The sequence below is a fragment of the Bombina bombina genome, chromosome 1 (assembly GCF_027579735.1).
Source record: "Bombina bombina isolate aBomBom1 chromosome 1, aBomBom1.pri, whole genome shotgun sequence".
Lineage (NCBI taxonomy): Eukaryota > Metazoa > Chordata > Amphibia > Anura > Bombinatoridae > Bombina > Bombina bombina.
In genome coordinates, this window is record NC_069499.1 from 1,194,258,139 (window position 1) to 1,194,283,734 (window position 25,596).

Below are 25,596 nucleotides of genomic sequence, written 5' to 3' on the forward strand. Positions count from 1 at the left end.
TCATTCTTAAAGACCAAGTGGGCTTTATTCGCAACCGCAGTTCAGCAGCAAAAATTAGGCAATTACTTCTAATTATTGACTACTTTAAGAATGTCAAAGAGAGTACATTGAAAGAACAGTCTGATGCCGCAATATTAGCGGTAGACGCCGAAAAGGCATTTGATCGTGTTAATCATGAGTTCTTATTAGATGCCGTACAACGCTTTGGAATTGATAACAAATTTTATAAACTGGTGGAAAATATATGTTTATATTCATCCACGAGTCTATTTATTAATGGGCATGTATCAGATACAATTAGAATGGAAAGAGGAACCCGTCAAGGATGTCCTCTTTCACCTCTATTATTCAACCTAGCAATTGAACCACTTGCACTGAAAGTTAGACATCAGATTGAGGGAATAAAAATTCATAAAAAAGAGGTGAAGGTCTCCCTATATGCCGATGACCTGCTACTATATATCTCAAACACATCGTCAAATATTCCCAAATTTAATAAAATAGTAGATTTATACGGTCGATGCTCAGGATATAAAATAAACAACACAAAGTCTGAACTATTGTGGCTGAGGAAAATGAAAGATTCCTGCACAAAACATCCTTACAAACTAGTTACAAGTTCCTTTAGGTATCTAGGAATCATAATATCAGATAATCCTAAAGATTGGTACTCTCTAAATATATCTCCTATATTAAAACAAGCTCTGAGCTATATGAAGAATTGGCAACATCTGCCACTCTCCATCTCAGGGCGAATAGCTCTTTACAAAATGACTATCCTTCCTAAGATTCTCTATATCTTGCAGAACCTTCCTGTTCTGATTAAAATATATGATATAAAGAAATTTAATTCTACTCTTAGAAGTTTTATATGGTATTCAAAAAAACCTAGAATTTCACTTCAAAAACTAGCCTTCCCTAAACAATATGCCGGACTGGCACTCTCTGATCTGCATTCCTATAATCTTGTTTTTCTAGGTCGTATAGCTTCTGACTGGATAGCAGAAGCAGATTATTTCACAGACAATGATCTTGAGGCAAACATAATATTCCCTCTAATTCCACTATCTTTGCTGCACTTGTCTTATAACTCTATTCCTAAACAAGTAAAGAAGTTTAAAACAATCTTTATAATCATTAAGGCGTGGAAAAAGATTGGAGCAAAAGTTGGAATTAACACAGATATACCTAAACATCAAACCCTTATTGGTAATCCAGAATTCCAAGAAGGAACTTCTTCACCCATTCTGATGAAATGGAAGAGGCAGGGAATATACTATGCACGACAAGTGGTTAATTTTGAGACGGGGAACATTAAATCCTTTGAAGACTTAAAACAAGAATATAGCTTGGATAATCGTGACCTTTTTACATATCTGCAAGTTAGACACTACGTAACGCAATTAATTCATAAGTTCCCGTGGAACTGGACATGGGGTAGGTTAGGGAATTGGCCAGTTCTGATTAAAGCCGGACTTACCTCTATCTCTTCATGGTACACATATATGGTAGGGTTTAAGGGTGAAGAGTGCGTCAAACAAATAGCTCAAAAATGGACAAACCTCTTTATGATTAATATTGATCATAAGAAGCAGGTTTTACGTTCTATAGTCTTACTTTTTGAGACCACAATAGCTGAGACTTGGAGGGAGTCCCATGTGAAACTCATACACTTAACATACTATTCCCCAGATAAAGGTTATAAATGGCATAATACAAACTTTAATAGCTGCCCCAAATGTAGATTACCAGCGGCCGACATAATTCATGTATTATGGTCTTGCCCTAAACTGCAACAACTCTGGCTCAAAATAGAATTTTGGATAGAAAAAGTCTTAAAAATAACTCCTCTAAAGCTTACAGGCATAGATATAATTTTCTTGAAAGATAAGAGTCCAACTTTAAAAGAAGTAAGAATAATAAATCTAATCATTTCTCCAACATAGGTGTGTCCGGTCCACGGCGTCATCCTTACTTGTGGGATATTCTCTTCCCCAACAGGAAATGGCAAAGAGCCCAGCAAAGCTGGTCACATGATCCCTCCTAGGCTCCGCCTACCCCAGTCATTCTCTTTGCCGTTGTACAGGCAACATCTCCACGGAGATGGCTTAGAGTTTTTTAGTGTTTAACTGTAGTTTTTCATTATTCAATCAAGAGTTTGTTATTTTCAAATAGTGCTGGTACGTACTATTTACTCAGAAACAGAAAAGAGATGAAGAATTCTGTTTGTATGAGGAAAATGATTTTAGCAACCGTAACTAAAATCCATGGCTGTTCCACACAGGACTGTTGAGAGCAATTAACTTCAGTTGGGGGAACAGTGTGCAGTCTCTTACTGCTTGAGGTATGACACATTCTAACAAGACGATGTAATGCTGGAAGCTGTCATTTTCCCTATGGGATCCGGTAAGCCATGTTTATTACGATTGTAAATAAGGGCTTCACAAGGGCTTATTTAAACTGTAGACTTTTTCTGGGCTAAATCGATTGATTATTAACACATATTTAGCCTTGAGGAATCATTTTTTATGGGTATTTTGATATAATAATATCGGCAGGCACTGTTTTAGACACCTTATTCTTTAGGGGCTTTCCCAAAGCATAGGCAGAGTCTCATTTTCGCGCCGGTGTTGCGCACTTGTTTTTGAGAGGCATGGCATGCAGTCGCATGTGAGAGGAGCTCTGATACTTATAAAAGACTTCTGAAGGCGTCATTTGGTATCGTATTCCCCTTTGGGTTTGGTTGGGTCTCAGCAAAGCAGATACCAGGGACTGTAAAGGGGTTTAAAGCTTAAAACGGCTCCGGTTCCGTTATTTTAAGGGTTAAAGCTTCCAAAATTGGTGTGCAATATTTTCAAAGCTTTAAGACGCTGTGGTGAAAATTTGGTGAATTTTGAACAATTCCTTCATGTTTTTTCGCAATTGCAGTAATAAAGTGTGTTCAGTTTAAAATTTAAAGTGACAGTAACGGTTTTATTTTAAAACGTTTTTTGTACTTTCTGTTCAAGTTTATGCCTGTTTAACATGTCTGAACTACCAGATAGACTGTGTTCTGAATGTGGGGAAGCCAGAATTCCTATTCATTTAAATAAATGTGATTTATGTGATAATGACAATGATGCCCAAGATGATTCCTCAAGTGAGGGGAGTAAGCATGGTACTGCATCATTCCCTCCTTCGTCTACACGAGTCTTGCCCACTCAGGAGGCCCCTAGTACATCTAGCGCGCCAATACTCCTTACTATGCAACAATTAACGGCTGTAATGGATAATTCTGTCAAAAACATTTTAGCCAAAATGAACCCTTGTCAGCGTAAGCGTGGCTGCTCTGTTTTAGTTACTGAAGAGCATGACGACGCTGATATTAATATCTCTGAAGGGCCCCTAACCCAATCTGAGGGGGCCAGGGAGGTTTTGTCTGAGGGAGAAATTACTGAACATTTCTCAGCAGGCTGAATCTGATGTGATTACATTTAAATTTAAATTGGAACATCTCCGCATTTTGCTTAAGGAGGTATTATCCACTCTGGATGATTGTGAAAATTTAGTCATCCCAGAGAAACTATGTAAAATGGACAAGTTCCTAGAGGTGCCGGGGCTCCCAGAAGCTTTTCCTATACCCAAGCGGGTGGCGGACATTGTTAATAAAGAATGGGAAAGGCCCGGTATTCCTTTCGTCCCTCCCCCCATATTTAAAAAATTGTTTCCTATGGTCGACCCCAGAAAGGACTTATGGCAGTCAGTCCCCAAGGTCGAGGGAGCGGTTTCTACTTTAAACAAACGCACCACTATTCCCATAGAGGATAGTTGTGCTTTCAAAGATCCTATGGATAAAAAATTAGAAGGTTTGCTTAAAAAGATGTTTGTTCAGCAGGGTTACCTTCTACAACCCATTTCATGCATTGTCCCTGTCACTACTGCCGCATATTTCTGGTTTGATGAACTGCTTAAGGTGCTCGATAGTGACTCTCCTCCTTATGAGGAGATTATGGACAGAATCAATGCTCTCAAATTGGCTAATTCTTTCACTCTAGACGCCTCTTTGCAATTGGCTAAGTTAGCGGCTAAGAACTCTGGGTTTGCTATTGTGGCGCGCAGAGCGCTTTGGTTGAAATCTTGGTCGGCTGATGCGTCTTCCAAGAACAAGCTACTAAACATTCCTTTCAAGGGGAAAACGTTGTTTGGTCCTGACTTGAAAGAGATTATCTCTGATATCACTGGGGGTAAGGGCCACGCCCTTCCTCAGGATCGGCCTTTCAAGGCAAAAAATAGACCTAATTTTCGTCCCTTTCGTAAAAACGGACCAGCCCAAGGTGCTACGTCCTCTAAGCAAGAGGGTAATACTTCTCAGGCCAAGCCAGCTTGGAGACCAATGCAAGGCTGGAACAAGGGAAAGCAGGCCAAGAAACCTGCCACTGCTACCAAGACAGCATGAAATATTGGCCCCCGATCCGGGACCGGATCTGGTGGGGGGCAGACTCTCTCTCTTCGCTCAGGCTTGGGCAAGAGATGTTCTGGATCCTTGGGCGCTAGAAATAGTCTCCCAGGGTTATCTTCTGGAATTCAAGGGACTTCCCCCAAGGGGGAGGTTCCACAGGTCGCAGTTGTCTTCAGACCACATAAAAAGACAGGCGTTCTTACATTGTGTAGAAGACCTGTTAAAAATGGGAGTGATTCATCCTGTTCCATTAAGAGAACAGGGGATGGGGTTCTACTCCAATCTGTTCATAGTTCCCAAAAAAGAGGGAACGTTCAGACCAATCCTAGATCTCAAGATCTTAAACAAATTTCTCAAGGTCCCATCGTTCAAGATGGAAACCATCCGAACTATCCTTCCTTCCATCCAGGAAGGTCAATTCATGACCACGGTGGATTTAAAGGATGCGTATCTACATATTCCTATCCACAAGGAACATCATCGGTTCCTAAGGTTTGCATTCCTGGACAAACATTACCAGTTCGTGGCGCTTCCTTTCGGATTAGCCACTGCTCCAAGGATTTTCACAAAGGTACTAGGGTCCCTTCTAGCGGTGCTAAGACCAAGGGGCATTGCAGTAGTACCTTACCTGGACGACATTCTGATTCAAGCGTCGTCCCTTCCTCAAGCAAAGGCTCACACGGACATTGTCCTGGCCTTTCTCAGATCTCACGGCTGGAAAGTGAACGTGGAAAAGAGTTCTCTATCCCCGTCAACAAGGGTTCCCTTCTTGGGAACAATTATAGACTCCTTAGAAATGAGGATCTTTCTAACAGAGGCCAGAAAAACAAAGCTTCTGGACTCTTGTCGGATACTTCATTCCGTTCCTCTTCCTTCCATAGCTCAGTGCATGGAAGTGATCGGGTTGATGGTGGCGGCGATGGACATAGTTCCTTTTGCGCGCATTCATCTAAGACCATTACAACTGTGCATGCTCAGTCAGTGGAATGGGGACTATACAGACTTGTCTCCGAAGATACAAGTAAATCAGAAGACCAGAGACTCACTCCGTTGGTGGCTGTCCCTGGACAATCTGTCTCAAGGGATGATGTTCCACAGACCAGAGTGGGTCATTGTCACGACCGACGCCAGTCTGATAGGCTGGGGCGCGGTCTGGGGATCCCTGAAAGCTCAGGGTCTTTGGTCTCGGGAAGAATCTCTTCTACCGATAAATATTCTGGAACTGAGAGCGATATTCAATGCTCTCCAGGCCTGGCCCCAGCTTGCGAGGACCAGGTTCATACGGTTTCAATCAGACAACATGACGACTGTTGCGTACATCAACCATCAGGGGGGAACAAGGAGTTCCCTAGCGATGGAAGAAGTAACCAAAATAATTCTTTGGGCGGAGTCTCACTCCTGCCACCTGTCTGCTATCCACATCCCAGGAGTGGAAAATTGGGAAGCGGATTTTCTGAGTCGGCAGACATTGCATCCGGGGGAGTGGGAACTCCATCCGGAAATCTTTGCCCAAGTCACTCACCTGTGGGGCATTCCAGACATGGATCTGATGGCCTCTCGTCAGAACTTCAAAGTTCCTTGCTACGGGGCCAGATCCAGGGATCCCAAGGCGGCTCTAGTGGATGCACTAGTGGCACCTTGGACCTTCAAACTAGCTTATGTGTTCCCGCCATTTCCTCTCATCCCCAGGCTGATAGCCAGGATCAAGCAGGAGAGGGCGTCGGTGATCTTGATAGCTCCTGCGTGGCCACGCAGGACTTGGTATGCAGATCTGGTGAATATGTCATCGGCTCCACCTTGGAAGCTACCTTTGAGACGAGACCTTCTTGTTCAGGGTCCGTTCGAACATCCGAATCTGGTTTCACTCCAGCTGACTGCTTGGAGATTGAACGCTTGATTTTATCGAAGCGAGGATTCTCAGATTCTGTTATCGATACTCTTGTTCAGGCCAGAAAGCCTGTGACTAGAAAGATTTACCACAAAATTTGGAAAAAATATATCTGTTGGTGTGAATCTAAAGGATTCCCTTGGGACAAGGTTAAGATTCCTAGGATTCTATCCTTCCTTCAAGAAGGATTGGAAAAAGGATTATCTGCAAGTTCCCTGAAGGGACAGATTTCTGCCTTGTCGGTATTACTTCACAAAAAGCTGGCAGCTGTGCCAGATGTTCAAGCCTTTGTGCAGGCTCTGGTTAGAATCAAGCCTGTTTACAAACCTTTGACTCCTCCTTGGAGTCTCAATTTAGTTCTTTCAGTTCTTCAGGGGGTTCCGTTTGAACCCTTACATTCCGTTGATATTAAGTTATTATCTTGGAAAGTTTTGTTTTTAGTTGCGATTTCTTCTGCCAGAAGAGTCTCAGAATTATCTGCTCTGCAGTGTTCTCCTCCTTATCTGGTGTTCCATGCAGATAAGGTGGTTTTACGTACTAAACCTGGTTTTCTTCCAAAAGTTGTTTCTAACAAAAACATTAACCAGGAGATTATCGTACCTTCTCTGTGTCCGAAACCAGTTTCAAAGAAGGAACGTTTGTTGCACAATTTGGATGTTGTTCGCGCTCTAAAATTCTATTTAGATGCTACAAAGGATTTTAGACAAACATCTTCCTTGTTTGTTGTTTATTCAGGTAAAAGGAGAGGTCAAAAAGCAACTTCTACCTCTCTCTCTTTTTGGATTAAAAGCATCATCAGATTGGCTTACGAGACTGCCGGACGGCAGCCTCCCGAAAGAATCACAGCTCATTCCACTAGGGCTGTGGCTTCCACATGGGCCTTCAAGAACGAGGCTTCTGTTGATCAGATATGTAGGGCAGCGACTTGGTCTTCACTGCACACTTTTACCAAATTTTACAAGTTTGATACTTTTGCTTCTTCTGAGGCTATTTTTGGGAGAAAGGTTTTGCAAGCCGTGGTGCCTTCCATTTAGGTGACCTGATTTGCTCCCTCCCTTCATCCGTGTCCTAAAGCTTTGGTATTGGTTCCCACAAGTAAGGATGACGCCGTGGACCGGACACACCTATGTTGGAGAAAACAGAATTTATGTTTACCTGATAAATTTCTTTCTCCAACGGTGTGTCCGGTCCACGGCCCGCCCTGGTTTTTTTAATCAGGTCTGATATTTTATTTTCTTTAACTACAGTCACCACGGTACCATATGGTTTCTCCTATGCAAATATTCCTCCTTAACGTCGGTCGAATGACTGGGGTAGGCGGAGCCTAGGAGGGATCATGTGACCAGCTTTGCTGGGCTCTTTGCCATTTCCTGTTGGGGAAGAGAATATCCCACAAGTAAGGATGACGCCGTGGACCGGACACACCGTTGGAGAAAGAAATTTATCAGGTAAACATAAATTCTGTTTTTAGCAGCTAGAAATTTGTTATTTAAGGACTGGAAGCACAATATTATACCATCAATAACAGAGATTAAAAACTATCTTAGGAAACAATGTATAGTTGAACAACTAGCAACGAACTTGAATTCGGAGCAAGAGATAACTAGCTTTTTTCGAAAGTGGTCAAGATTTATTAGGATATTCCCCCCTAGCGAGATTGATACTCTAATCTATCCATTTCGGAATACCGAAATTGTGTTATTAGACATATGGTAACTTAACTTATCTTATCTGAACAACAAACAGCTCTTTTTTTTTTTTTTTTTTTTTTTGTTTCCCCCTTCCCTTCCCTCTCCCCCTCAGCTCTGGACATAATTTGATACATTCAAAAGTAAAAGGAGAAAAAGAGAAAAAGAAAAAGGAAAGCAAACAATCTAACACAAGAAATAGTTAAGTTAATCCATTCCAGGAATATTATCTCTCTGGTTTATTTTTGTTATTTTAAAAGGAAAATCCAGCAGACTTATATCTAGTCAGATTGAACTAAGTAGTAACTCATATCAACGGTTCAAGATTAGAAATTTTTTTTTTTGTCTTTCTTATTGATTTATCGAATTGATGTATTTGATATGAAATTAATATCTTATCATATGTTATCTTTTTAGAAAAATATTATGTTATGAACTCTTTGTTACTATGAAATCTAATGTTATCCCTGCTGATAATAAATAAAAGATGTAAAAAAAAAAATAAAATAATGGTAGTATAAGTCATCAATTTTCGTATTTCTCAATATTTACCTATTTATCCGCTTTTCTAATCTTGAAAATATTCGTTGTGTAATCTGCCCGTTTTTTTGTTTTTTTTTCGGAGCCAGGTCACGTTTTTCTAGTACCCAATCATATGTCTGGCCGTTAGGCGGCCGTCATTTGACGTCACTGCATTAGTATAAATTGTGTGCATGCGTTAGTTTCACTTCCTATGTCTTGTGAGCCGTGCTCGTTCCAGCTTTTTGCATGCGCAAATCGCAGTCAATCAAGCTACTCGCCCGAACGCAGTGTGTTTACACACATTTGGCAACAGTGCGCATGCGAAAACATTCAGAGAATCGAGAACGCGCAAAGACAGTACGTATAGAGCGGGTGGGAATGCTCTATACGTAATACAGAAGAAAACCAGGAACTAGATGGAGGGAGGAGCTATAAGCGGTCGAACACGGAGAAAAAAAAGTATTTATTTTATATTGATATGTATACAAAAATGTGTTAAAAAATTAGCGATCTTGGTATATATCAACTAATTAACAAACTACTGCTTTCACTTGCGCTAAACTTTACCTTCACTTTAAGTTTATTGTCTCTTTAAGACGATGGCAAACTCTTTTTCTGTGATGTGCAAATGTAAAGAAGCCCTTCATGAGACTTGCTTTCTAACTTTTATAGGAGCTTTGTAGGGAAGGCAAAATCCAAATCTTTAGAGAAGGCAAGAATGATGATTAACCTTGGGTATTCACCACTAGTTCTGAATATGGCTTCACACTTGAAGTAGAGCCATAGGAAGGTCCATCATATGATGTTTGCCTGACCTGTGTCTCAGTATCAGTCTTGAGCTATCATCTTTGGCCTCTCTCCAAAATGTTTTTTGTTCACTCATTTGAACTAATATATATATATATATATATATATATATATATAGATAGATAGATAGATAGATAGATATAGGTAGATAGAAAGATAAATATATATAGATAGATATGTATATATAATGGATGTTATCTAGAACCACCCCTGCATGTATTGAGTATACAAAATACACAGATATGGTAAAAAAAAAGTTAAACTGTGTATGTTTGTATGTATGTGTACACATATATACACACATATACCAATCCACACTAATATATATGAATAAACTACTGAGCCCTTCCCAGTCCAACACTTTGTCATATATCATATCATATTAAAACACATTCAGATATATTAACTTACATATGTGTATGTGTGTGTGTGTGTGTGTATATATATATATATATATATATATATATATATATATGTGTGTGTGTGTATATATATATATATATATATATATATATATATATATATATATATACACACACACACACACACTATACTATATTATACAATTCTATATATCTACAAGTCATGAATATGGTGGGAAGAAATAGATTTATTGCTAAGAATCAATAATGTGATGACAAGATGTTAAGGGGGTATATATTCTTATGGCCTGATGATCTAAGATTCTCCAGTTTGGAGAGAAATTATAGTGCAGACTTCACAGGAACTGAACTCACTGAATGCTATAAGAAAAAGTGTGGAACCTGGAATTTCCAGATAGATGAGAGATGCCTTCCATAAAGCACTCCAGTCTCCACTCAGAGGAAATAGCTCTCAATTTTATTACATTTAAGCTTGGTACTTTCTTTTTTGTATTTTAATGCATTTAGATATAGCAGTGATTTTACAAATTCTGATTATGTTTTGAAAGTTTTTATGTTACTGTAACAAATTAGTATGATACAGTGTATATTTTTGTGTATCTTTTACAAATTACATTGCACTTTGTATTTGGTTTATGTAAAATAAAACTGACAGCTTCTGAAAGTTGGAAGGATATGGGAGTTCCCAGGATATCTCTGAATCTCTCTCTTAATTATCATGAAAATTTCTAAGCTGTTTAAACAAGTTGGTCTCACTGATTTATCTTGTCAGCTGTATGCAGGTAAGGTTTGCTCAAAATTCACAATACACTTATTTAACTAACAGAAAAGTAATGTATACTAAACTAAAAGCAAATGCAAGTTAAATTGTAGGGAAAATTTTTCATTTAAATTTGTGTTTGCTGCAAACTGAGAATATCAGTTTTAGGTACCCCCCCCCCCCCCCAGAGCCTCGTTACTTTCTATGGAAGGCATCTCTCTGGCAATTCAACTGAAATTTTTCCACTACAATTCTGCTTACATTCTAGTTTATTATACATTACTTTTATTTCAGTTAGATAAGTATATTTTGAATAATCAGAAAACTTCACCTGCATACAGGTAGCAAGGTAAATTAGACCTGAAGGTATAAAATGCTTAGAGCATATCATGTGAATTGTTAGAGATAATCAGACAAACGTGGGAACTCCCTCCCACTTTCTGAAGCTGTCAGTTTTATTTTAAATAAAACAAGTGCAATGCAATTTGTAAAATATACACGTAAATATAAAAAGAATAATCCTATTTTGTTAAATTTACACAGAAACTGTCAAAGTATAATCGGAATATGTAAAATCACAATCCTAAATACACTGATTTTATACAGAATCTATATGCATTAAAATACAAAAGTGAAAATGCAAAGTTTAAAAGTAATACAATTTAAAGAACACAGTCTGAAGTCGAAAGTAATAAAAAATACAAATCATAAAGTTTAAATATAACAAAACTCTCATGTCATGCAGTACTATATTGCCTACGCTTGTCTCTCCTTCACATCCAAAAATGCAGGGAATGCCCCTTGGAGAAGTAAAGCAAGATCTGCCTTTTTAGAATTTTGTGAGTGATATCGCAGTGCTGGAGGATTATTTTATTTTATGACATCTCATCTGAGTGGAGAGCTTTAGAACATCCGGCCTTTAGTGATTTTAAATGTGTGCTTTGTAACTAATTAATTTAACAGTACAGTAAAGTATGATATACAGATGCTCTAGATATTTTAAAATAAAAGCAAATAACAACATCCTTTATCTTGTCCAAATTCTCATAACTTGTCGGCTTTTTAAAGACACCAATTTCTTAGGGAATGAAAAGTATATTGGAAAATAAAAGGTTGGCTGATGCTTTACATCTGGCTGTCCTCACCAAACTTACAATGTTGCTATTATCATATCTTTACTATCATATCATTACAATTAATTTGGTATTTTGACCCATTGAACATCAGTGGCATTAGGCCAATTTGCCTCTGGTTGGGTCTGAGCCTTAAAATGGTTAAATATGTCACCTGAATTAAGTCACTTTACTCCTAAATGAGACTGACCCTTTCATTTTGTAAAATCTCAGTGCCATTAAATTCTCAATAGGGCACAGATCAAACTCTGTCTCTCTCTTTTTCAGGAGTTGAGGTCACTCCATTGCTTTCTTCGTCATTGCCCTCTCCCAGCAGCCTTCCTGCCAGTCCTGGGGAGCTGAGGCCAGAGCCACGGACTGTAGTTAGCCCTGGTGGGACCCTGGACACCGCAAGCCGGGAGCAGCAGCTCCAGCAGCAACTTCTTCTCCTCAAGCAGCAGCAGCAGCTCCAGAAACAACTCCTTTTTGCAGAGTTTCAGAAACAACATGAAAACTTAACACGACAACATGAAGTACAAATCCAGAAACATCTTAAGGTGATAAAGATGTCCTCCATCTACAAAACGACTAAGCCCCCATACTGAAACTAAACACTTCCATCACCTAGGGACTGTTACCGTACCAGGGTCCAGGCTGTCACTTTTACCTGGGACTCCCTTTAACCATGTGAATTTGGTCCTACAACCAGAGACATACCTCTTAAGACCTGGTGATAGAAACCTCAATATACCCAATCCCTTAACGTTTTACCTAAAAAAACATGCTCTTCTACTCTAGTGATGGAGTTATTGTTAACACCAACTGATGTCTCCACTTGAATTGAACTCTTACTTCACATGAGAATTGAGTGTTCCGTTCAGAAAATGTAAGGGACAGTGTATTGTAAAATTAGTTTCTACGTAATGTGTTTTCAATGACTTGTTATACCAGCTGCGAGTTTAAAAACGTATGAAAAATTGTTCCTTAAATTTATTTTGGTATATTAAATAACCAATTAAGGGCCATATTATAAGTGGCACACTAATGATAGTGTGGGTCTCAAGACATTAAAGGGGAGAAAAATTAGGTTAAAATATCCCTTTTAACTCTCTATCCAACCGTATGACACAATTTGACTCCATTTAGGGAGAAAGCTCTCTTGCAACCTGGTTACAAAGTTTTCTTTCTGTCTGAACAAATGCCCTTCTACTTCCTAGGACAGATCACTCCTTGCACCCAAAGACCAGTCTGTCCTTTAACAAGTTATCAAGCCCTTCTTCCGTTAGAAAAGTGAACTTACTTTTAAAAGGGTTGTTTTTTTTGTCCAAGATTGAATAATTTATTATATAGCACATTTGCTTGTTCCATAAAATAGGCTTTTTGTCAGCACACATTATTTGTATTGTATTAGAATATGTACTTCACTATTCCTTAGCTTTTTGTATCTAAATTCTATTTTAATCAAATACTACCTAATGCCAATGCAATGATGTTCACAAAGACTCTAAAGCTTAACAAAGATAGAAGTGAAAAGCAAAATAAAACCAATCATAGACAGATATTTATTTCATAAAATGATGATGGTCCATAGGGATTCATAACATGTGGAATTTACATTTAGCGTATCTGTTTCATCAATTTGTTCTATCACCAAGAGTGATTGCTTGAATTAAACAAGAGTTAGCTTTGGTAATATTCCACTAAATGGAAATTCCACATGTTAAGGAGCCCTATAGACCATCATAATTCCAAAATAAAAGAATTTATCAGGTAAGCGTAAATTTTGTTTTTGTTCTCCGTGGAACTCTTCATTGTGAGTTTGGTACTTATGATCAAGAGCACTAAGCCCTCCATCCACCTGGGACCAAGCTTGCACCTTGAAATAAACTAACACCTAAAGCTTCCCTTTACCTGTTTAGACGTCGCTCACAACAACAAGAGATTCAAGGCTCTGTCTCCATTCTATAGCTGCACTCAGACCCCCATTATTAATTTATTTGGAATTCATAAAATGCCTACACTCTGGCATTGAGACTCCCAGCCCTCATACCACTTGGGGGTAAAGCCTCTTTTTAATCGGGCACTGAATATGTATTAAACCCTGGGACTAAACTCTGCTGTCATCTTGTGGCTGAATGCTTCAAAAAGGGAACTAATCTCACCTCCCATCTGGGAACTGCTGCTGCCACTTAGGGTTGAATCCTGCTTCCTCCTAGATTTAGGGTAATCTGAAAAAGGGTCTTTTGCAATTTAACTATGATTCAATGTAGGATTTTGTCTGTTCACCCAAGAGCTGATCCCACCATCTAATATGTATCAAGCCCTAACTTCACCTTGTGACCTGTCTCTCCTTCCACAGTGGAGAAACCCGTTTCTCTCTGGAAATCAAGCCCCCGTTTCCATTGACCTGAACTTTCCTGCCATTTGTGAATCAGCCTATCAAACTATGCTGTTGTCCTGGAGGTAACTCCTCCCTCCGAAAATAATGTAATCCTTCCACTGGGATCCTAGGCCTTCTTCAAATAAGTCCTCCTTATGCTTAGGATGATTCCACCAGGAGACCAAGGCATTCATGTATTGAGCCCTTCCCTCACCTGGGGAACTGAGTATTCCATGATCTATTCCTCAATTTAATTTAAAACCAAACTTTTATTGCATATTGTGTTGTCCATTTATTCTATCTATGGAACAATCCATCTTTTAAAATTAGGGCCAATTCCTCCATGCACCAGGAGACAGACGATTCCCTCGATGTTAGGATGGAAATCTCCATCCAACTGCAGCCATTTTATAAGATTTACTAACAATCTGAGCCCAAAAGCGCTCTCAACTCAAGCCATATTTATCTGGTAACAAAGCATACTGTCTGTGTAGGTACGGAGCCCATATTATACAACTAAGGACTGGTACTCAGTACTCCCATCCCCTTTACAAAACATCAAACCATCATATGGTCAGGCCAACTCTATTCCTTATTTTACTTGGGTAAAGGGGACAAAGCATGTTTTTTTTCCTTTTCTTAATCTGTCTTCTAATGTAATTCTGCTAATCTCTTTGCAGCAACAGCAGGAGATCCTGGCCGCCAAGAGGCAACAGGAGCTGGAACAGCAAAGAAAACGAGAACGGCAGAGACAAGAGGAGGCTGAGAAACTGAGACTTGAGCAGCAGCTTCTGATACTGAGAAACAAGGAGAAGAGCAAAGAGAGTAAGAAATGTGAATGATGTATGAAAATGACAGAAGACGATATGAGAGAGTTTGTTATGGGAGTAAATGTGCAGGGAGCATTAGCATGTTTAGGTTTTGTGCTGCCATACACACTAAGAAGTATTCTGTTCTCCCCATCATTTTGTCTTACTACATCCAAATCATATAAATCTATGTTATCCGGTTATTAAACACAATTAAACCAAAAACCTTTGCTAGAAAAAACAATATTCAACATAAAACATATCTAATAGTATGCAGATAATATACTATATTAATACCAGATTGGGACTTCTCCCAATGTATAAAAAACTTGATAGATCCACCACAAGCCTTAAACATGATTTTATTACTCATAGTTTATGTGACTTGGAATCTTCCATGTACTTAGTGAAAACAAATCCTTAGACATATTGTAGTAATCCACTACTTGAATGGGACTGTTTGGCTCATTAGCAACAGGTTTAGGGGATATAGTGGAGCCATTTTTAATAAAGGCCACAGGGTGAAACACATTCATTTATAACCCACAGAGAAATGCTGGAGTGGTTAGTGACTTACAATTAAGTGCCAAAACCAACTAACATGCAGATAGATGGTCCCCTTAAATAGCAAGAGTGGAGAAGCTCCAAAGGAAAATGCCATGTAGTTTTGTAATTTGCCAAGTCAAGATTGTCTACAGATTGCCACACGAAGAAGGATTATGTCCTGAACTGCTATTAAAATGGACATAAAGTTGCTAAATTGATAATATATTAGCACATTCTCTTGCACTGTTGCTTACCAATTCCTATATATTTAACCCTGCACCAGCAACCACAGTGATGAACCACTTGCTGTCAGCCCCATATAGAAAAGTAACCCTTTGAGGCACCCACACGTATAGCTGAGAAAATCACAACTTGCTAGCACGTAGAGAAAAGATAAACCCTTTCAGGTAAACACATATAAAGAAATGATTTACACATTACATTCAACCACGTATAAAACAGTGTTAACTACTTTCAGGTAGTTACATAGAGACAGACCCAGTGTCTGGTGAGGGAGTACATGGTCCCATTTATGTGCCTTCTGCATTGCTGCTCAACAATCCCTCTGCCTTTCAAATGTCACATGGAAGTAAAATGTTATCATTCACAACATTACCTGAATCTGAGAGGCATTTGATAGATTTAGGGGATATATGGCAGCTTTTCCCCTAGACTCCAGGGAGTGTAGTGTAGCAAAAAAATAGATAAAAATATATAGCTCAGGTAGCCCCTTAAACCTGATGCCCTAGGTACAGACCTGTTTTTCCTAGGCTAAATATGTGTGCATTGTGGAGTAAAATTAGAGACTAAAGGATTCAGAGGAAGTGATAATAAGAGTGAGGGGACAAAGCAAATTGGTATAGGTGTTAAGAAAAACAATAGTGGAGATAATGGGATAAAAATAGGGTAGGGATAAAATAAAACAGCTACAGAGTTATAAACTAATTTAGAAAGTAGAAATGAGAAAACGTGAGAAGATAAGAGTTAAAGAGATGAGAACATGAGAAAGAAGGAGACTTACTGGTAAGAGTGAAGAGAAGTTATTGATGTCTGGTTTTTTCATCTCTCAGAGTTATATATTATATATGAAGACTGTAATATTTGTGTATGAATTGTTGTAAGATGATATCCCTGCAGAGCACTTATTTCTAACCTCTGCTCCCCAGGTGCCATCGCAAGCACAGAGGTGAAGCTGAAACTTCAGGAATTCTTGCTTAGTAAATCGAAGGAGGTGGTTGCAGGAGGACTGAACCATTCCATCTTGCAGCACCCGAAGTGCTGGTAAGAAAGCAGCATACTACCCTGGACCTTCTCATTAATCTACCTGCTCTAAATCTTCCTTAGCTTTTCTGTTCTAATCTGTACATTTATATCCTTACTGTCTTCAACCTACTCAAGCCTCTTGTCAGGTCCAGCTTTATTTTGGAATCCAGTTGCTATAAATTCCTCTTTTAGATCCCTACGTTAATTCACCTCTCTGAGCTAGAGTATTTTGTTTCTCTTCAATTAGCTCACTGCTCTCCTCATTCACTCCAAGCACTTGTTTCCTCTCCCGGTAATCTAGTGTCTACATTCACCCCATTACCCTCCTATACTCCTCTCTTCTAGCTCCCTCCTCTAATTTTCCCATCCAGCTCCCTTCTCTAAACCCATGTCTAATATCTGTAATTTTACTTCTGTTTGCTCTTCCAGTGCTTGTCCCAACTCTATTCTCTTATCCAGCCCATAATCTAATTTCTATAAACCCCTATCCAGTCTGACTTCCTATCACTCGCCAATCCCAGCTTACTGGTCACATTACTCTTGTTCAGTCCCTTTTCTCCTAGTTCAGCGGTTATGTTCAACCTCCTGTTTGAAACCCAATCAGATTCCTGTTTCATCCCCTCATTCATTTCCCATTTTTCAGCATCCCTGATCTTCTCACCAAGCCTACCATCCTACCATCCTCACCTATGCTCCCCTCCCATCTGTTCAGCAGCCTGTTTTAATCCCAAAAGTCTCCTTGCTGTAAACCCCCCATCTGATCAATGTTACCATTTTTTTTTCTTCTCCAGTATTCCAGTTACATGCTTGCTACATCTTCTCAACATTTAGGCCCCCTATGTTTCTCCTTCCTTATAAGCCTTTTATCACAATCATTATTGTATTGCAGCTTTTTGCTTTCCTTTTTTCACTCACTTATGTTCTCACCTTTAGTCTCATGTTTTTGTCTAAATTAAATATTTTCCTAACCAAACTCACTGTGTGCCAACCTCGCCCATGTCTTCCCTATTTGTCTTGTCTTCCTCTCTGCTCTCATAATGCCTAACCACCTGTGCATAATTTCTCAAAATTCACAGAAAGTTTTTAAAAAGATTAAAATTGGCACATTTGTGGTTCATTTGCATATTTTTACATATATTTGCATTGGAAGATAGCTATAGACAGCCAAATATTTATGTTCTAATGAATCATGGCACACATTCATATAAATATCCAACACACACTGGATATAGAAACATTTTATTTTACAGTCTGCTATATAATGTTCACATTTGCTCATTTTGGTATTAGGAGGATTCGCTGTGCATTATGCTAATACAAATAGGATGCAGGCATTTTGCAGAGACAGAGAGATTCTAGGGTTTATGAAAGAAGGAAAATAAAACCTTTTTACACTCATCCTTTGAGAAATAGACAGGATATGAAAATGCCAATTTATATTTTAACATTTTAAATTCCAAACAGCCTCTTCAAATACAAATATGGTATTAGAATGAATGATAAACTTAGTTGAAATGATTTCTGCCACACTATAAAGCATTAGTATGACATCCTCTTATAATATGGACTGCAGTTCTAGATACCTTTCAAAAAATGATTTCCAAGAATAAAGTTTCAGAGAAAGTTAACAATAATAAAGTGAATGATTTAAAGGGACATGTAAAGCAAAATTGTTCTTTCACAATTCAGATAGATCATACCGTTTTAAGCAGCTTTCCAATTTACTTCTAGTATCTAATTTGCTTTGTTTTCTTGCTATTCTTTGTTGAAGAGTATACCTAGGTAGGCTCAGGAGCAACAATGCATTACTGGGAGCTAGCTGCTAATTGGTGGCTGCACATATATGCCTCTTGTTATTGGCTTACCCAATGTGTACAGATGGCTCCCATTAGTGCATTGCTAATCCTTCAATAAAGTATACAGAGAGAATGAAGCAAATTTGATAATAAAAGTAAATTGGAAAGTTGTTCAAAATTGTATGTACTGTCTGAACCCAGGGTTTCCTAAATCCCTAACAGGCTAAATGTTTTAATATTTCTCTTCTTTAGTTGTTCAGTAGCTTAAAGAGACATAGAGGCCTATTTATCAAGCAGTCAACCGCAAATACGCTGGAATTCCGCAACGTAATTGTGGCGAGCCTGATTCAACATATTTATCAAAGCCTACGGACCGGCAAAAGTTGAAATCTGTGAGGTAACATACGATCCGCCAGTCTCAGTCCGACACAGATCAATGCTTACGTCATTACAGATGTTCCGAATACAAATTCGGCACTATCTGACAACTTTTGCCACTATTCCGGCCCAGCATACCTGCTCTTCAATCTGCCACCCTGGAGGCCGCGGATGCCATAGGAATCAATGGGAGTCTGAAAGCAGCGAAAGCTATGTTCGTTGCTACCCTATATCCCATTGATTTCTATGGAAGAATAAAAGTTAAGTTTACACCTAACACCCTAACATAAACCCCGAGTCTAAACACCCCTAATCTGTCGCCCCCAACATCTCCACCACCAACATAATGTTATTAACCCCTATTCTGCAGCTCCCGGACCCCGCCACAACTAAATAAATGTATTAACCCCTAAACCCCTGACCTCCCACATCACTACCACTTACTAAACCTATTAACCCCTAAACCGCCAGCCCCCCACATCGCCATAAACTAAATTAAGCTGTTAACCCCTAAACCTAACAACCCGCTAACTTAACATTAAATATTAACTCATCCCTATCTTATAATACATTTAAACTTACCTTTAGAATTAAAATAAACTATATTAAACTACTAATTAACCTACCCTAACTATTATACTAAAATTACATTAAACTATATTAAACTATTAATTAACCTACCCTAACTAGTATACTAAAATTACATTAAACTACAAATTAAAAAACTATATTATATATTTAAAAAACTAACCCTACTCAAGTTATTTAAATCTACTATAAAGAATTACTAAGTTACAAAAAAATAAAAACTAAGTTACACATAATAAAAAACACTAAGTTACACTAAATAAAAACACTAAGTTACACAATATAAAATATCAAATATTTAAACTAATTACACCTAATCTAATAGCCCTATCAAAATAACCCCCCCCCCCCAATAAAAAAAAAACCCTAGCCTACAATAAACTACCAATTGCCCCAAAGAAATCAGCTCTTTTACCGGTAAAATAAAATACAAACACCCCCCCCAACAGTAAAACCCACCACCCACACAACCAAGCCCCCCAAATAAAATCCTATCTAAATAACCTAAGCTCCCCATTGCCCTGAAAAGGGCATTTGTATGGGCATTGCCCTTAAAAGGGCATTTAGCTCTTTTTCTGCCCAAAGTCCCTAACCTAAAATTAAAACCCACCCAATAAACCCTTAAAAAAACCTAACACTAACCCCCGAAGATCCACTTACAGTTTTCGAAGATCTGACATCCATCCTCATCCAAGCGGCAGAAGTCCTCAGCGAAGCCGGCAGAAGTCTTCATCCAAGCGGGCCGAAGTCTTCATGAAACCGGGCAGAAGTCTTCATCCAGACGGCATCTTCTATCTTCATCCATCCGGCGCGGAGCTACTCTATCTTCAAGACATCGGGCGCGGAGCATCCTCTTCTTACGATTGCCACTGAAGAATGAAGTTTCCTTTAAATGATGCCATCCAAGATGGCGTCTCTTACATTCCGATTGACTGATAGAATTCTATCAGCCAATAGGAATTAAGGTGGAAAATATCCTATTGGCTGTTGCAATCAGCCAATAGGATTGAGCTTTCATCCTATTGGCTGATCCAATCAGCCAATAGGATTGAGCTTGCATTCTATTGGCTGATTGGATCAGTAGGGAAATAGGGCGGTAATTGGAAGGGGAGGTTGGATCAAGGGAAGGTTTTTTGAGGATAGGTGTGACCAGTGCATGTTTTAGAGATGAGGGAAATATACCAGTGCTGAGGGAGAGGTTGAAAATGTGTGTGAGTATGGGGGTGAGGGTAGAAGAGAGGGAGGGGAGTAGCTGTGAGGGGATGGGGTCGAGGGGACAGGTAGTGAGGTGGGAGGACAGTATAAGGGCAGAAACGTCATCCTCATTAACAGGGGCAAAAGAGCTGCATTTTTGGATATTTGGGTTTTGGGTGATTGTGAGCTTTTGAGGGGGTGGGAGATTGGAAGTATGTTGAGAGCTGATTTCACTTCTGATGGAGTCAATTTTGTTGTTGAAGTGGCTTGCAAAATCTTGAGCTGAGAGAGAGGTTTGATAATTTATTTTTTATTTTGTGTAACTTAGTGTTTTTATTTTGTGTAACTTACGCCTAGATTTAGAGTTCTGCGTTAGCCGTCAAAAGCAGCGTTAAGGGGTCCTAACGCTGCTTTTGGCCGCCCGCAGGTATTTAGAGTCAGGTAGGTAAAGGTGTACCGCTCACTTTCAAGCCGCGACTTTTCCATACCGCAGATCCCCTTACGCCAATTGCGTATCCTATCTTTTCAATGGGATCTTCCTAACGCTGGTATTTAGAGTCTTGGCTGAAGTGAGCATTACACCTCTACCGACAAAACTCCTACCGCCCATGGAAAGGCTGTAGTTAAGAGCTTTCTGGGCTAACGCCGGTTTATAAAGCTCTTAACTACAGTGCTCTAAAGTACACTAACACCCATAAACTACCTATGTACCCCTAAACCGAGGTCCCCCCACATCGCCGCCACTATAATAAATATTTTTAACCCCTAATCTGCCGACCGCACATTGCTGCCACCTACATTATCCCTATGAACCCCTAATCTGCTGCCCCTAACATCGCCGACACCTACATAATATTTATTAACCCCTAATCTGCCCCCCCCAACGTCGCCGCTACCTTACCTACACTTATTAACCCCTAATCTGCCGACCAGACCTCGCCGCTTCTATAATAAATGTATTAACCCCTAAACCGCCGCACTCCCGCCTTGCAAACCCTATAATAAATAGTATTAACTCCTAATCTGCCCCCCCCCCCCAACATCGCCGCCACCACCTAACTTCAAGTATTAACCCCTAATCTGCCGACCGGACCTCGCCGCTAATCTAATAAATGTATTAACCCCTAAAGCTAAGCCTAACCCTAACACCCCCCCTAAATTAAATATAATTTTAATCTAACAAAATAAATTAAATCAATTAACTAAAGTATTCCTATTTAAAACTAAATACTTACCTGTAAATAAACCCTAATATAGCTACAATATAACGAATAATTATATTGTAGCTATTTTAGGATTTATATTTATTTTACAGGCAACTTTGTTTTTATTTTAACTAGGTACAATAGCTATTAAATAGCTATTTACTATTTAATAGCTACCTAGTTAAAATAATTACAAAATTACCTGTAAAATAAATCCTAACCTAAGTTACAATTAAACCTAACACTACACTATCAATAAATTAATTAAATAAATTACCTACAATTACATACAATTAAATAAACTAAACTAAATTACAAAACCCCCCACTAAATTACAAAAATAAAAAAAGATTACAAGAATATTAGGCTAATTACACCTACTCCAAGCCCCCTAATAAAATAAAAAAGCCCCCCAAAATAATAAAGGTCCCTACCCTATTCTAAATTAAAAAGTAACCAGCTCTTTTACCAGCCCTTAAAAGGTCTTTTTGCGGGGCATGCCCCAAAGTAATCAGCTCTTTTGCCTGTAAAAAAAATACAACCCCCTCCAACATTAAAACCCACCACCCACATACCCCTACTCTAACCCAAACCCCCCTTAAATAAACTTAACACTACCCCCCTGAAGATCTTCCTACCTTGAGTCGTGTTCACCCAGCCGGGCCAAAGTCTTCATCCGATGGGGCAGAAGAGGACATCCAGACCGGCAGAAGTCTTCATCCTATCCGGGCAGAATAGGACATCCGGACCGGCAGACATCTTCATCCAATCGGCATCTTCTATCTTCATCCATCCGACGAGGAGCGGCTCCATCTTCAAGACCTCCGGCTCGGAACATCCTTCTTGACCGACGACTTGACGATGAATGACGGTTACTTTAAATGACGTCATCCAAGATGGCGTCCCTCAAATTCCGATTGGCTGATAGGATTCTATCAGCCAATCGGAATTAAGGTAGGAAAAATCAGCCAATAGAATGCAAGCTCAATCTGATTGGCTGATTGGATCAGCCAATCGTATTGAACATGAATCTGATTGGCTGATTGAAGACTTTGACCCGGCTGGGTGAAGGGAGATCTTCAGGGGGGTAGTGTTAGGTTTATTTAAGGGGGGTTTGGGTTAGAGTAGGGGTATGTGGGTGGTGGCTTTTAATGTTGGGGGGGGGTTGTATTTTTTTTTACAGGCAAAAGAGCTGATTACATTGGGGCATGCCCCGCAAAAAGCCCTTTTAAGGGCTGGTAAAAGAGCTGGTTACTTTTTAATTTAGAATAGGGTAGGGACCTTTATTATTTTGAGGGGCTTTTTTATTTTATTAAGGGGCTTAGAGTAGGTGTAATTAGCCTAATATTCTTGTAATCTTTTTTTTATTTTTTGTAATTTAGTGTTTTTTTTTTTTTTTGTAATTTAGTTTAGTTTATTTAATTGTATGTAATTGTAGGTAATTTATTTAATTAATTTATTGATAGTGTTTAGTTTTAATTCTAACTTAGGTTAGGATTTATTTTACAGGTAATTTTGTAATTATTTTAACTAGGTAGCTATTAAATAGTTATTATACCTAGTTAAAATAAATACAAAGTTGCCTGTAAAATAAATATAAATCTTAAAATAGCTGCAATATAGTTATTCGTTATATTGTAGCTATATTGGGGTTTATTTTACAGGTAAGTATTTAGTTTTAAATAGGAATACTTTAGGTAATAAGATTTAATTTATTTAGTTAGATTAAAATTATATTTAACTTAGGGGGGTGTTAGGGTTAGGGTTAGACTTAGCTTTAGGGGTTAATACATTTATTAGAGTAGCGGCGAGGTCTGGTCGGCAGATTAGGGGTTAATACTTGAAGTTAGGTGGCGGCGACGTTGGGGGGGGCAGATTAGGGGTTAATACTATTTATTATAGGGTTTGCGAGGCAGAAGTGCGGCCGTTTAGGGGTTAATAACTTTATTAGAGTAGCGACGAGGTCCGGTCGGCAGATTAGGGGTTAATAAGTGTAGGTAAGGTGACGGCGACGTTGGGGTGCAGATTAGGGGTTAATAAATATTATGTAGGTGTCGGCGATGTTAGGGGCAGCAGATTAGAGGTTAATAAGTATAAGGTTAGGGGTGTTTAGACTCGGGGTTCATGTTAGGGTGTTAGGTGCAGACTTAGAGAGTGTTTCCCCATAGGAAACAATGGGGCTGTGTTGGGAGCTTAACGCTGCTTTTTTGCAGGTGTTAGGTTTTTTTCATCCCAAACTGCCCCATTGTTTCCCATGGGGGAATCGTGCACGAGCACGTTTTGACAGCTTACCGCTAACGTAAGCAATGCTGGTATTGAGGGTTGAAGTGGGCGGTACATTCGGCTCAACGCACCCTTTTTGGAGCCTAACGCAGCCCCTCAGACAACTCTAAATACCAGCGTTGTCTTAAGGGTGTGTTGGGAAAAAAAGCTGCGTTAGCTACGCGGGTCTTTAGCGACAAAACTCTAAATCTAGCCGATAGTGTTTTTTATTTTGTGTAACTTAGTTGTTATTTTTTTGTAACTTAGTAATTCTTTATAGTAGATTTAAATAACTTGAGTAGGGTTAGGTTTTTAAATATGTAATATAGTTAATTTAATTTGTAGTTTAATGTAATGTTAGTATAATAGTTAGGATAGGTTAATTAATAGTTTAATATAGTTTAATGTAATTGTAGGATTACTTAGGGTAGGTTAATTAATAGTTTAATATAGTTTAATGTAATTTTAGTATAATAGTTAGGGTAGGTTAATTAGTAGTTTAATATAGTTTATTTTAATTCTAAAGGTAAGTTTAAATGTATTATAAGATAGGGATGAGTTAATATTTAATGTAAAGTTAGCGGGTTGTTAGGTTTAGGGGTTAATAGCTTAATTTGGTTTATGGTGATGTGGGGGCTGGCGGTTTAGGGGTTTATAGGTTTAGTAAGTGGTAGTGATGTGGGAGGCCAGGGATTTAGGGGTTAATACATTTATTTAGTTGCGGTGGGCTCCGGGAGCGGTGGGATAGGGGTTAATACTTTATTAGAGTTGCAGTGGGGTACGGGAGCGGCGGGATAGGGGTTAAACATTTTAGTATAGTGGCGGTGTTTAGTGACAGGGTATAAATAAAGTTGGGAAAAAGCAGAATTGCAGCAAGATCGATGACTGTTAGTTAACAACAGGCTGCTGCTCATCGCCCCGTACTTGGTGCGCGGCTTTTTGACAGTTTTTTAATAAATAAGGAGAGCGTATTCAGGTCCGCGGACGCTATGTTAGGTGAGTGTATTGGTGCCGGTGAATGCAGCATAGTTGACGGCTTGATAAATATCCCTCATGGAAGTCTAAATTAAATGTTCATGGTTGAGACAGAACATGCAATTTTAAGAGACTTGCCAATGTACTGTCAAATTTTCCCTTGATATCCTTTGTTGTAAAGTAATCCTAGGTAGGCTGTGGAGTAGCACTGCTGGGAGCTTGCTGGTGATTGGTGACTTTAAACGTATGCTTTTTGTCATTGGCTCACTAGATCAGTTCAACTAGGTCCCTGTAGATCGTCTGCTCTGTAGCTGACATTAAAATGATGTGTTAGAGCCCTTTGTAGGGCTTAAACACAATTAATACAATGCTCTAATTAGGGCATTTTCTTTTTGCACATTCATGTCCCTTTAACTATTGTAACAGTATTACATTTAAATCTGGTTTGAATATGGTGTCTTAGGGTTTTTTGAAAACCTATAAGCTATGAAGAAAAGCTAACCAAATTAGGGCACTGCTAGAGAGCCAGAAGTTACAAATGGTGTGGCAGTAGGGATAATGTTCTTACTATAGTTTTATATTATGCCACAAGTTTATTCTTG

The 25,596-nt window shown here is 38.9% G+C and overlaps 1 protein-coding gene across 4 annotated transcripts in view; it reads left to right on the forward strand.

The window, feature by feature from the left end:
- Window positions 1–25,596, forward strand: part of HDAC5 (histone deacetylase 5) — a 421,662-nt gene that overhangs the window by 242,236 nt on the left and 153,830 nt on the right. For all 4 annotated transcript variants that reach the window (XM_053700081.1, XM_053700076.1, XM_053700085.1 and 1 more), the window contains 3 exons: window positions 11,887–12,155; window positions 14,659–14,803; window positions 16,500–16,614. In XM_053700081.1, the coding sequence (XP_053556056.1) occupies window positions 11,887–12,155; window positions 14,659–14,803; window positions 16,500–16,614 (529 nt within the window). The remainder of the gene's footprint in view (window positions 1–11,886; window positions 12,156–14,658; window positions 14,804–16,499; window positions 16,615–25,596) is intronic.